The 13439-nt window shown below is 33.4% G+C and overlaps 1 protein-coding gene across 1 annotated transcript; it reads right to left on the minus strand.

The window, feature by feature from the left end:
- Window positions 1-2627: 2627 nt before the first annotated feature.
- On the minus strand, window positions 2628-5602 carry LOC106448553 (subtilisin-like protease SBT4.8). Its single transcript, XM_048748634.1, has 9 exons — window positions 5438-5602; window positions 5251-5345; window positions 5042-5133; window positions 4712-4964; window positions 4141-4627; window positions 3819-4051; window positions 3623-3734; window positions 3328-3544; window positions 2628-3223 (listed from the first exon to the last, which is right to left on the minus strand). The coding sequence occupies exons 1-9, from the start codon at window positions 5600-5602 to the stop codon at window positions 2673-2675; spliced, it is 2205 nt and encodes a 734-aa protein (XP_048604591.1). The 3' UTR covers window positions 2628-2672.
- Between the last annotated feature and the right edge of the window lie 7837 nt (window positions 5603-13439).

Below are 13439 nucleotides of genomic sequence, written 5' to 3' on the forward strand. Positions count from 1 at the left end.
TTGGTGGTGGTTGTGGTGGTAGTGACAATGATGGTGATGGTTATACAGACGGACAAGGATATGGAAATTAATGGTCTTTTATAACATAGAATAAAAATAATATTGAGCAAACTAGATGGTATAACAAGTATTAGTAAAATTATTAAATAGAATGGTATACTCGAAAATGAATTGTGTTCACTTAATCTACATCTATGGCTGATTTCATTGATCATATGTATCTATTGAATATTAAACAACAAGAAAACCAAAGTATAAACGCTTATGTGAAAATTACATTTCATCTTATGAAAACATACAAATGAAAAAATATATATATATATATATATATATGAACAAATTAAATGGTTTACTTCATATAATGAAATTACAAAAATGATTTAGAATACTATACCATGTACATCTCACTTTTAAAAACAGTATAAAATAATTTTACAGTCAAAACACTTGGATGTGAAAGTGGTTGAGGAAAAACGGTGGTGGAAAGATATGGTTACGAATTTGATGATGCTCATGGTGGTGGCAACTACGGTGGAAGAGTGACGGAATATCAGAGTTGATGGTGACTACAAAGGAGGAGGTGGTAATTATGGAGGAAGAGATGGTGGTTGAAAAGATGATGGTTTATTGGATTTTGGCAAAGAAAAATACAAAATACTGAACAAAGATTATAGAATTGTGGTGATTATAGTGGAAATGGCGACAATAACACAGGTATATGAATGAGCTCCACATCCATATAGACAACAAGCAACGATTGCTTTCCTGCACTGCGTGCGAGACTGTCTGTCCTTGAATTCTTCGTCCGTGGTATATGAATGAGCTCTGAGCTGTTGAAACTTCTATTCAAAATCTTTGTGTCTTCCAAATAACTTGCAAAGTTTGGCAATTTTTCTGGTTCTGAAACCATTTCACCAACTGAGGACAATCCGTTGCAAATGTAACCATCGTCAATACTGTATGCTCAGTTATTAAGATTAATAATTAATTTTAGAGATTTAGCTGATAATTTATCATTATTTTGAGAATAATTAAAAAACTAATATCATAGTTAAATTTACATGATATTTACTTATGTAATATTAAAATATTATATATATGTTTATATTATATTTGGTTTAGTAATATAAAACTGACTCTATTTTAAAATATATATATCACATAAGATATAGTGAATCATCTATATTTTAAGATAAGTTTTGTAAGACAACCAAAATCACTCATTGTGATAATTTCTAAGAAAATTGCAAAGAATTAAAAAATATTTATACTATTATTTGCGAAATGATTTTTTCGCTCTAAGTTAAAAGTTACATTGTTTAAAGTCTTTATTACCCTTAATAAATAATTAGATTATTTTTTGTTAATATACAATTATCCATAATTAAAGATGAATTTAATTAATTTGATATAATCATCATTATCTAAGAGATTCTATATTATGTTATCCAAAAATATTTTACATCATAATATTTTAAAAATAAATGTAAATCCATATATTTTTATGTATATATGAATGTTTTCAAATTTATTATACGTAATAAAAGATATTTTATTAAGATAAAAAATATTTTATCGTATATAATGTTTTAAATATTTAATCAATTCTTAATTATTTCAAAAGCGTAAAAATAATTTATTTTTATTAGTTAGATTCTTAAAAATAATTTATTTCTTAGCTATCTAGCCTAATTTCTTTTTTAGAAATGTGATATGCCATTCAATCTAATTGTGACATATGCATATTTTATTTAGTAAAGATTTATGTTTTTGCCAAAACAAATAATAATGACTAAATAATAATGACTAATAACTCCTATATCACCATTAGAATAATTTTTATGTATAAATATTCATTTTTGACATAATTTTTTAAAATATGATGATGTGATATATATATATATATATATATATATATATATATATATATATATATATATATATGTATATATGTATACATCACATTAGTAAGAATTAAATTAAATATAATTAGAAATATAAAAAATTACATCAACTTACATATTGTATTTTTTTATAAATGTTTATATTTTATCAAAATTAATTGTAAATATGCCTTAACCAATACCAAATTAAAGCAGTACTAGTCAAAAATTTTTTTTTTTTATAATTAAATGTTTGGAATTTTATTTAAATTTCTTGGTTTATTAGTTTCATTAGCAAATATTTTTCAAGTTTAACATATTTTAATTAAAACAAACAAAAACCAAATTTTATTAGTTTTTATATATTTATATATATACATACTTAAACTAGAGGATAAAGACGTTTAAAATCAATAAAAATGAAACATTTAAAATCATAAATCATCAAACAAAATATAATATAAATTAAATTATTCGTATATAATACAATTTTAATTTTGTTGAATTTTAAATAAGCCAGCCACATTTAATTGTTTTGAGCTGGATGTGGATTATGTGGGTGTAAGTTTCACTTTCACTGTCTGCAATCCTTCGAGAATGCATTATCTTATTGATTTTAAACCGTGAATTTCAGCTATATAACTGTGCTTAAGAGTTAAGACATTAGCTTTGACCGAAAGAAAAAAAGAGTTAAGACATTAGCATATATCGGAAGCCAAGAGATCAGACATAGAATCAACGAGATTACTCAAACATAAGGATTATATTGATTTATTATATTAAATATTATCAGACTGAATCAGGAATATCAGTATAAACAACAATGGGGCTTCTAACATTATGGGTGCCATCAGACCATATTAAACTTGCAGAAGAAGGCAGGTTTGGGTCGATATTGTCGCCTGAAACAGTCACGGTGAAAGACTGCTTCTCGTTCACCGACTTCATAAACAGGACATCAGGTGAAACCTTGACACTGAGCTTTGTCCCGTGATTCAAGACAATCTGCGATTTGTATGTAGAGGTTGGGGTACCGACGTTGGTGACGGTTCTGTTGAAACTGATGGTGAAGGAGCTATTAGTTTTCGAAAGTTTAGCCGACATTGAAGGATAGTTGAGGTTTCTTGGTAAGGTGTTTCCAGTGCAAGTGACAGCTTCACCGGTAATGAGTTTAAGGGTTTTCGATGTGTAGTTCAAGCCGCAGAGAAAGGTGATGTGGTCTGCTTTGTCCAGTTCATAGACAAGTCCAGGATTTAGAGCAGCTATTGGATCCACATGTCCAGCTCCATAAGCGAACTCGGTTGATGCAACTCCAGTGTCAGAAGCATTCATCGACCATGCTGCAAATATCAATTAAGAGACACCATATAAGAACAGAGCTATAAGCCAGAAGGTTACTTGTGTTACAAGAAACTAAAAGATTTATATGATTTTTGCGTGTTACCGGTTGTCATGATGGCAGATTGGATAACGGCTGGAGACCAGTCAGGATGAAAAGTCTTGATGTATGCAGCCACGCCTGTGACATGTGGACAGGACATTGAAGTTCCAGATAGAACAGAGTACTTCACATGTCTTTGGTCTCTTTCCTTGTCTTCTGAAGGTGAACCCAAAGGTGAAAAAGCAGCGAGAATCTCCACTCCTGGTGCTGTTATATCCGGCTGCATTTAAATCAAACATTTTCGGTCAAAACCATATTTGTAAACAAAATCGAACAAAGATAAAACAGTATATGTCACCTTTAGAAGGTCAACAGCGATTGTGTTTGGACCGCGAGAAGAGAAGGAAGCAACTTTAGGAGCTTTCTGATTAAAGACTGCCTCAGTTTTTAGAACAGTGCCTTGTGGGGACCTGAGGAAAACAAACATAGATATATATATTAGGACAAAAGAAAAATCTGGAGAATATTTAAGGGCATGAAACAGAGAGATTTACTTTGTGGAGTTAACGTAAGAGACAAGAAAGTCAAAGTCATCTGGTGATATAGCAGAGAGGGGATGAGGGCTAATGGTGGCAAAGTTTGTGCGGTCATTAATTATGGTTGCAACAGCTACATCTGAACCAAATGAATATCTGCTCACAAATATATTATTTCCCTTGACCTGGCGTATTGCGAAGACAAGAGGATAGTTCTTTCCTTGCAGATCAAAAGCATTCACTGATCTCCCCTAGTTAAGACAAAAAAAACATATGTCTGAATTGGACAAAGAAGATACAATATGTTATCATAGGAATGAGAATGTAACTTGATACTTACGGAAAGTGTCTTGCCGTTTTGGATAACAACTTTGGTCAGAAACTCACGGTTTGTTGTGCTGGCTGCAACGGTTAATATCCAAGGCGCAACGCTACTGACTGTGGTTGGACTCGGACCGCTGTTACCAGCTGAGTTCACAGTGAGGATCCCTTTGGCCATAGCGTGGAAAGCCCCGATGGCGGTTGTGTCCTCTTCGTAACTAAGGGCCTCCTCTCCTCCTATGGAGATGCTGATGAGGTCCACACCATCTGCTATCGCGTCATCGAATGCAGACAGTATAGCATCATCGGTGCAGTCTGTGCTGTTGCAGACTTTGTAAGCAGCGATCCTAGCAGCTGGAACACCGCCCCTAGCGGTTCCATTGCCGATTCCAAAGAAGCTTGCCCCCGCAACTGCGTTTCCAGCCGCAATGGATGATGTGTGTGAACCGTGGCCGTCCAGGTCCCTAGTGCCTTCACCTGTGTAGTCTCTTGCTCCGATCAACTTGCTGAAAAACATTGGAAACAAACGTCAGCCTCTTCTTTAAAACAATACTAATCTTATAAGAGAGACATTTTGGAGAATTAATTACTTGTTGCAAGTGAAGTTTTTGCCGCCGGAACAAACACCTTTCCATTTTTTCGGAGGAGGACCAAAGCCTTTGTCGGAGAAGCTCTCGGACTCTGGCCAAATCCCAATGTCAAGGACACCAATGATAGTGTCACTCTCTACGGCTGGGTTTCGCTTTGTCTTATTTCCTTCCTTTAACCCCATGAAATCCCAAGACGCTGTCGTTTGGAGTTGTAACTTCTTGCTCCGGAACACGGACACAACTCCTTCCATTTCTAAGACAAAAATGATACATTATAATTTTGTGTGGGTTATAAGATAGAAAAGTGTGTGTCGGTCAAAAATCACACACCGGCCATTCTTTCTCGTTCTGGCTGAGAGAGCCGGGCAGCGAACCCATTGAAACTCCTCTTGTAACTTCTTACCAGACGATCTTCGATCGAACTGTATATATATATAAATATTTGTGTATGATGCATGTATCACTTGTTAGAATCCTCATCATAACGTAAGCTAATTATAACTTATTAATGGGTAGAGAATGAATCTGTTAATTAGCACCTTTCCCCGGTGATCTCTTGAAGGATGCTCACGTGATGAGACATTGGTGTGTATTCTTTCCCAGACGGAAGTGATCCCATGTAGACAATATACACCTTCATGAATTATATTATATCATCATGTATGATGGATTAGATTCAAATAATAGATACTCAAAATACTTGATAATCGTTAATTATGAGACCACCTGTTTATCTTGAGGATCATCTGTAACTGCTGAGACTGAACTCAAGAACAAGACGAGTACACATGAGAGGAGACAAAATGAGTTTGCTGGTAATTTCTCCATTTTTTTAATAGGATGAAGCAATCTGTAAATTTTTATGGGATGGACTTGCATGATAAGATGCATATATAGTAGAAAAATCCTCTGGTTCTGTTTCTCTTATTGCAATTATATCCATAATTTGGAATGACTTACATTAATCATATCATTGAATATTGACCTGTTTTAGTCAACATTGTATATTTACATAACTAATTTGCTACTTCTACTTTGAAGTCAAAGTCTTTTTCAACTTCTTGCTCAAAACTGAAATCTACTTAACTTATTTAGGAAGTGTTTTCCTTATTTGCTTATTTTTCATCACTACATTCATTCTAATAAAATGACGACTTTTGTAAATATGACATAGCATCAAATTAACTGTGACATGCATAATTAATTTCGCTTATAAATATTTATGTTTTACCAATATTTTTAAATATATTAATAACTAATAACTCAGATATCATCATTAAAGTAAATTTCCGGTATAAATATATTCATTTTGATAAAAAAATGGATAATAATTAATAAAGCATAAATCATCATGAAAATAATATGTATATCACATTAGTTATTAGAACATTATTTGCGAAAAGATTTGCTTATATCATCACTACATTCATTTCCTACAAGAAAACATGACATGACTTTTTTAAAACGGTTAATTTTACAACTAACCAATTTTTGAATTAATGTTAAGAATATAGCTATCCTTTTGACATAATTAAATAGATCAAAGTGTTTTTCATTTTATTTTTGGTTTTAGGCTTGTGTATTGCATGAACATGCGAAAGAAGATAAAAAAGGGTAATGGGTGATCCCTTTCTCCGGAGAGAATGTGAAAGCCCATGTCGCCACATGCCGTGTTTATTTGGGTTATCAGCGGATTCGAGCTCGGGTTTCTTAGAGGAACGATTTGTGCCATCTGACCACTGACGCATATTTCATGTGAAAGAAGATAATTGATGACATTGACAAAATTTCCACATGTGTCCTGGAAAAAGGATTGATTGTACTATACCAAAACATCCTCTCGCTTAATATGATATAGTTGACGATTCATTATTTCTATTACTCAGACATTTAAAACTTAAAAAAAAAAAGAACGGGAGGAGGTTATGAGAGAGGAGGTTACGAGACATGGTTGATGACGGTGATGGAGGAAAAATGATGAGTAGTGGAGATTATCGCGGTGGTGGTGATTGTCACATCGACGGAGGTGGTGATTACGGTAGGGGCGATTACAGATTGTGATGGTGATGATTGTTGTAGTAGCGATGAGGGTGATTATGGTGGTGTTGGTGAAGCTGTATTAGATTTGAAATATGTAAAAGAGACAATATTAGAATTGGTGGTAGTTGTGGTGGTAGTGACAATGATGGTGATGGTTACAGAGAAAGTGGCGGACATGAATATGTAGGAACTAATGGCCTTTTATAACATAGATTAGAAATAATATTGAACAAACTAGATGGTATAACAAGTATTAGTAAAATTATTAAATAGAGTGGTATATTCGAAAATGAATTGTTTTCGCTTTCTCTACATCTATGGCTGATTTCATTGATCATATGTATCTTATTAAAATTATACAACAAGAAAAAAAGTATAAACGCTTATGTGAAAATTACTTTTCATCTTATGAAATATGAAAGTATATATAGAAATGAACAAATTAAATAGTATACTACATAGTAATGAAATTACAAAAATGATTTAGAATACTATACCATGTACGTCTCAATTTTAAAAATAGTATAAAAATAAATTTTATAGTTACAACACTTGGATGTTACAGTGGTTGAGGAAAAATGGTGGTGGAAAGATATGGTTACGGATTTGATGGTGCTCATGGTGGTGGAACTACAGTGATGGTGAAAGAGTGATGGAATATCAGAGTTGATGCTGATTACAAAGGAGGCGGTTTGTGGTTATGGAGGAAGAGATGGTGGTTGAAAATATGATGGTTACTTGGATTTTGGCAAAGAAAAATACAAAATACTGAACAAAGATTACAGAATTGTGGTGATTGCAGTGGAAGTAGCGACAATAACAGAGGCGGTTGTGATTATGAATGAAGCAGCAGCGGTGGTGATTGGTAATTGATAATTAAAGAAGAAGGTATTTGAGATTTAGTGACCGGATACTATAGATAGTATAGTATATAATATAGTAATAATGATGACTCTTTTTTTAATTAGATTCTTAAAAATATTTGATTTCTTAGCTATCCAGCCTAATTGCCCTTTTAGAAAAGTGATATGCCATTCAATCTAATGCTGAGATATACAAATTTTATTTAGTAATGATTTATGTTTTTGCCAAAAAAATGATAATAACTAATAAGTCCTATAATAATTTTTCCTTGTAAATATTCATTTTTGATGTAATTTTTAAAACATGGTAATGTGATATATATATATATATATCACATTAGTGAGAATTAAATTAGATATAATTACAAATATAAAAATCACATCAACTTATATATTGTATTTTTGTATAAATGTTTATATTTTATCAAAATTAATTGTAAATATGCACAAATACCAAATTAAAGCCGTACTAGTCAAATTGTTTTGTTGATAATTAAATGATTGGAATTTTATTTAAATTTCTTGTTTATTAGTTTAATTGGAAATTTTTTTTTTTCAATTTTAACATATTTTAACTAAAACAAACAAAAACCAAAATTTATTAGATTTTATATATTTAAATATATGCATACTTAAACTAGAGGATAAAGACGTTTAAAATCAGTAAAAAGGAAACATTTACAATCATTAATCATCAAACAAAATATAATATAATTTAAATTATTCGTATATAATGCAATTTTAATTCTGTTGAATTTTAAATAAGTCAGCCACATTTAATTGTTTTGAGTCAGGAGCGTTGTTCTAAAACGCGGCCGCCGCGGGCGACTTTCCGGCGATTAAACGGTCGGCGGTCTCCGAACATGGCGATTTGGTTGTATGCGGAGGATTAGGCGGTGTGGTACAGAAAGTTTAGTTTTTTTGTTAATCTGAAGTCGAAAATCGGTTTATATGTGGTAGATCTACAAGTTTATAATGCAAACTACAGTTAAAACCCAAAGGATTTAAAGATTAATCAAAAAAATCTATGGCGGCCGCAAAAAGTTGTTTCAAAAATCGTGAAGCCCTAAAAGAATTCTGAGGAAGACGATGAGTTATTTACATAAATGCCACTCATTTAAAAAAAATCGAAAAAAACCAACATTGAGTCAAATGGGACTCAAACCCAGAGTTGGATAGGAGGCGAACACTCCTATAACCACCAGACCATGAGAAGTCGGCGATTAATCCCCGTATACTCTCCGGTTTTTTCATTAGGCGCTAGGTCCAGCCCGAACGCCCGACTAACGCCTACACTACAAGAAAACAGGGGGATTCTGATGGCCGAAATCGTCGGAATTGACCAATTCCGACGAATTTCCGACGAACCCGTCCGTCGGTATCGTTTCGTCGGAAAAAAAAAATTTGTCGGAATTTCGTCAGAACTTCCGACGACTTTCTGACGAATACCGAGAAACGTCATTCTGACGAACTTCCGACGATATTACGATGCAGATACACGAGACCAGAGTTCATCGGAAAAACTACGTACCGACGGAGAACGTTCCTCGGACACTTCCGACGTAGAGTGTTCCTCGGTATATACCCATTTATTTTTTTAAATTAATTTTGCATTTTTATATATTTTTTGATATTAATAAATTTAAAAAATCAGAAATTTAAAACTAATAATATTATAAAATTTAAATTCATAAAAACCGAAATAGGAAAAAAACATTCATAAAGTTTAAAATTCATACAAACCGAAATAAAAAAACATTCCGAAAGTTTTAAAAAGCCGAAATAAACTAAGATGAACTCGAAGACATCAAACGATCTAGTTTCTGCATAATCTCGGTGTTGAACTTCTTCTGGGATGCCAACTCAGCAAGGATAGTGGCATTCTCCGAACGGATAGTGGCATTCTCCGGAAGGATAGTGGTGTTCTGCTCTTCCAATGCCCCAATCCGTTCATCTTTGTCATGTAGCTCCTCGAGAATCATGGGATCGGCATACGGAGCTTGTGAAGAAGATGCCGGATACGAAGAAGCACGACGGGCCAACCCAACTAAACGGCCTCCTTTCCTTTTAGGAACCGCCTACAAAAATATTTAAAGTAAGTAAATAGGGACAAGTAAGTAATCGACATTATAAAAAAAAATATATTAATAAAAAAAATTACCTTTTCAACCATCTCATTTATTTGCAATAGAGACAGGTTGGTTGAAGCTCCCGTGGACTCGCCGTCATCAGAGAGAGGCTGAGATTGGGAAACTATTTCAGCTTCCACCAAATCAACTACACCTTTGATCATGGGGTCCTGAATTTGACCCGTCGTCTTGTTAGTGTGAGCCACCTTAATGAGTTGTAGACGATCAACGGGATTACCGTCATTTGCTTCGATCTAAAAAAACCGCCATTATTAGCCAAGAAATATATAAAATATTTATTTAAAAAATATAAAGATAAATAATAATAAAAAACTTACAAGTTCATCCTCCTTAGTAGACATAGAGCAAGCGCCGAGGTTGTGCACATACATACCTTTCCCGCCACGATCGCTCTTCCGGTTCCTGGAGTTCCTAGAAGACGTCTCTGCAGTTTCTTCCTTCTCCCAATGAGCTATCAACTGCTCCCACACCGACCCGTTGATGAACCGTGGCTTCTTGTTCTTCTGCCAAACTGTCTTCCACGAGTTTATCTGCTTTGTGTAAGAGTCCATGGCCTTTTCGTTGAATTTCTTACGGACTGTTTCCGTAAGATCGGAGTGCCAGTTGAACTCTTGCTACAAAACAAACACAATTTAATAAGTAAATATATTTAAAAAATGTTCAAACTTTAAAAAAATGAAGAGTTACTATACCGCGAATTGACGAAACCACAACTCTCGTTCGTCGGTAGGGATCACACTCCACTTTGGATATCCAAAACAGAGCATGGAGTACATCATCTGGTTGATGCTCCGGCTAATGCCATTTTTCGACTTGGTGAACCTTTAAAAAAATACAAGTTAGCAAGTTAATTAAAGGAAAAAATATAACGGTACAAATAAACAAAATACTAACCAAGTGCTATGGCCTCGTCGTGGGTTGGGTTGGAGAAACGGGAGATGCTCTCGACCTGGTTGTTGAACCAATAGATGAACCGGCATGACCCCCGGATCCTGTGGAGCAGCAGCGTGAGGGGCTGAGGGAGCTGGAGCAGGAATATATGCGGGAACCGAGTCATGAGACGATCCCGATGCACGGGAACTGCTCACCGAACTACGTCGAAGACGGGCTGCGGGGCGGGCTTCATCCTCGGCCCTAAAAAAAAAAATTAACCCATCAAACATATTTTCAAATCATTTCTAGTTTTAATGTTTTTATTTATATATTTACAAAAAAACTATTAAACCTTTTATATATATATGTATATATGTATACAAAATTATAAAAAATTTATAAATATAGAAAAATGTTGTTAAAAATTTATAAATGAAGAAAAATGTTGTTAAATATTTATATTTTTTTAAAAAAAATGTTTTATTATACATAGTTTATAAGTGGAAACTTTAAAAAATTATAAAAAATTTTAAAATTTTTATTATAAATGATTTACATATATATATATCATTACATATATATATATATATATGTATACAAAATGATAAAAAAATTTATAAATATAGAAAAATGTTGTTAAATATTTTAAAAAAATTTTAAAAACGTTTTATTATATATATTTCATTACTGGAAACTTGAAAAACGTTTTTAAAAATAAAAAAAAAACGTTTTAAAAAATCAAAAAACGTTTTTAAAAATCAAAAAACGTTTTTAAAAATAAAATAAAAAACGTTTTAAAAAATCAAAAAACGTTTTTAAAAATCAAAAAACGTTTTTAAAAATAAAAAAATGTTCCAAAAAAAACTAAAACAACAATCCTAACTTATATATCCTAAACTATCCATTTAATCCTAAAATTTTCAATCAAACAACCTAAAATCCGAGATCAACTACCAAAACCCTAAACAATTGATAAAAAAGAAGGTTTGGGATGATTCTTACATGATTTGGGGTTTGGGGAAGAGATATGAGGGTGAGGAAAGGATTCGCCGGTGAAGAGAGGTGGAGAAAGGCCGGAATCGCCGGAGAGGGGGAGAAATCGCCGGATTGTTTGCGTTTTGTGAGAGGGGGGCCGCGGAGATAACGAAGAAGGAAGAAGGAGGGTTTTTATATCCGAGGATTCCGACGGACACGGGTTCGTCGGTATTCCGTCGGTATAATTAAAATATACCAAATGCCGATTCGCGAAAATTTTCAAGCGGTTTGGTTCTCCCGGGCAAATTGAAATTCCGACGGAATGTGTCCGTCAGTATTTTCCGACGGACACATTCCGTCGGTATATTCCGATGGAATTCCGACGACTTAGTGTTTAGGGTGTTGATTTCAAGTTTCTAAATGCAAAATCCAAATCTTTGATAATATATATAGTATTTGCATAAAGATTTAACAATAAAAATGTTTTATAACACGATTTTACACAACAACATTTTTTGTAGTGTAAGCTTATATAAATATGATTGTATAAGTATATAATGTTAAGATGAGATGTTATGAAAACAATGATATGCATACATAAATATTTTAATGAGTTGTTATATTTGAACGGTTGCGATCTAATACTATACTAAACACTTATTATGTGTTATTTTCATAGTTTTGGCATCTAAATTTATAGATTTTTATGATTGAAATTTTATAGAAACACATGTCGTCGGTATTTTCCGACGAAATACCGACGACCTTTCCAATTTTCAATGAAACCCATTGTCGTCGGTATATTGCGACGGATTTCCGACGGACCATTAAAAAAAAAAAAAAAACTAATCAGAATCTTCTGAATCTTCATCAAACTCCCCAACCTCGGCTTCCGGCTCTGAATTTACGACAGCATCATGTCCAAACACAGTCAAATTCTCAACGAGTTGAACATTTTCCAAATCTTCAACTGCCTGGGCGTTGCTGGTAGACTCTGGTTGCAATGGTTCATCATCATCAGAAGTTCCATCCACTCGTCCTCTTGGGTTGATTTGCGTTACAGTAACCCATGGATCGTCTCTGTACGTCACCCGAGGGTAACTGATGTAGCACACCTATACATATCAATTATACAAGTATTAGTAAAATATATAACATTAATTAATTATATTGGTAAAAAATTATGAATAAATTGACATACCTGATCAGCTTGCGAACCAAGAATGAAGGGATCATAATATTGAAGTTTCCGCCGCGAATGAACTGATGTAACACCAAACGCATCAATCTTCACTCCTCTATCTGGGGTGGTGTCATACCAATCACAATAGAATACTACACAACGCAATCCAACCATTCCAGGAAATTGGATTTCCAATATTTCTTTTATGTTGCCGTAGTAGACATCGTCACCAGAAGAAGATGAAACACCAGCATCATATGTTGTCTTAGAATGACCTTTCCTTGTGAATGCATATCCTCGCGTACAAAATTTAGGATATGATTTGACCACATAGTTTGGTCCCTGCACAAATTCGCGTATCCAATCATCGAACACAAGACCTCTGGCCAAACCATCATTCACCTATAAATTAAAAACATATATGATTGCAAAATTAATTAGTTTATATATATTAAATTTAAACTAATCATTTGCATAGGGTAATATGATATATGACTCACATAACTACGAAGCCACGCAGCAAATCCGTTATCTCTAAGTTGTCGAAGCTCATCTTCTGTTGCATGCCTGTGAGTCATACGCAACTCCGCCATATATACACTATATACAAAAATATTATCAATATGAAATAAAATTATTGAATA

This window comes from Brassica napus, chromosome C2, assembly GCF_020379485.1.
Source record: "Brassica napus cultivar Da-Ae chromosome C2, Da-Ae, whole genome shotgun sequence".
NCBI classification, from domain to species: domain Eukaryota; kingdom Viridiplantae; phylum Streptophyta; class Magnoliopsida; order Brassicales; family Brassicaceae; genus Brassica; species Brassica napus.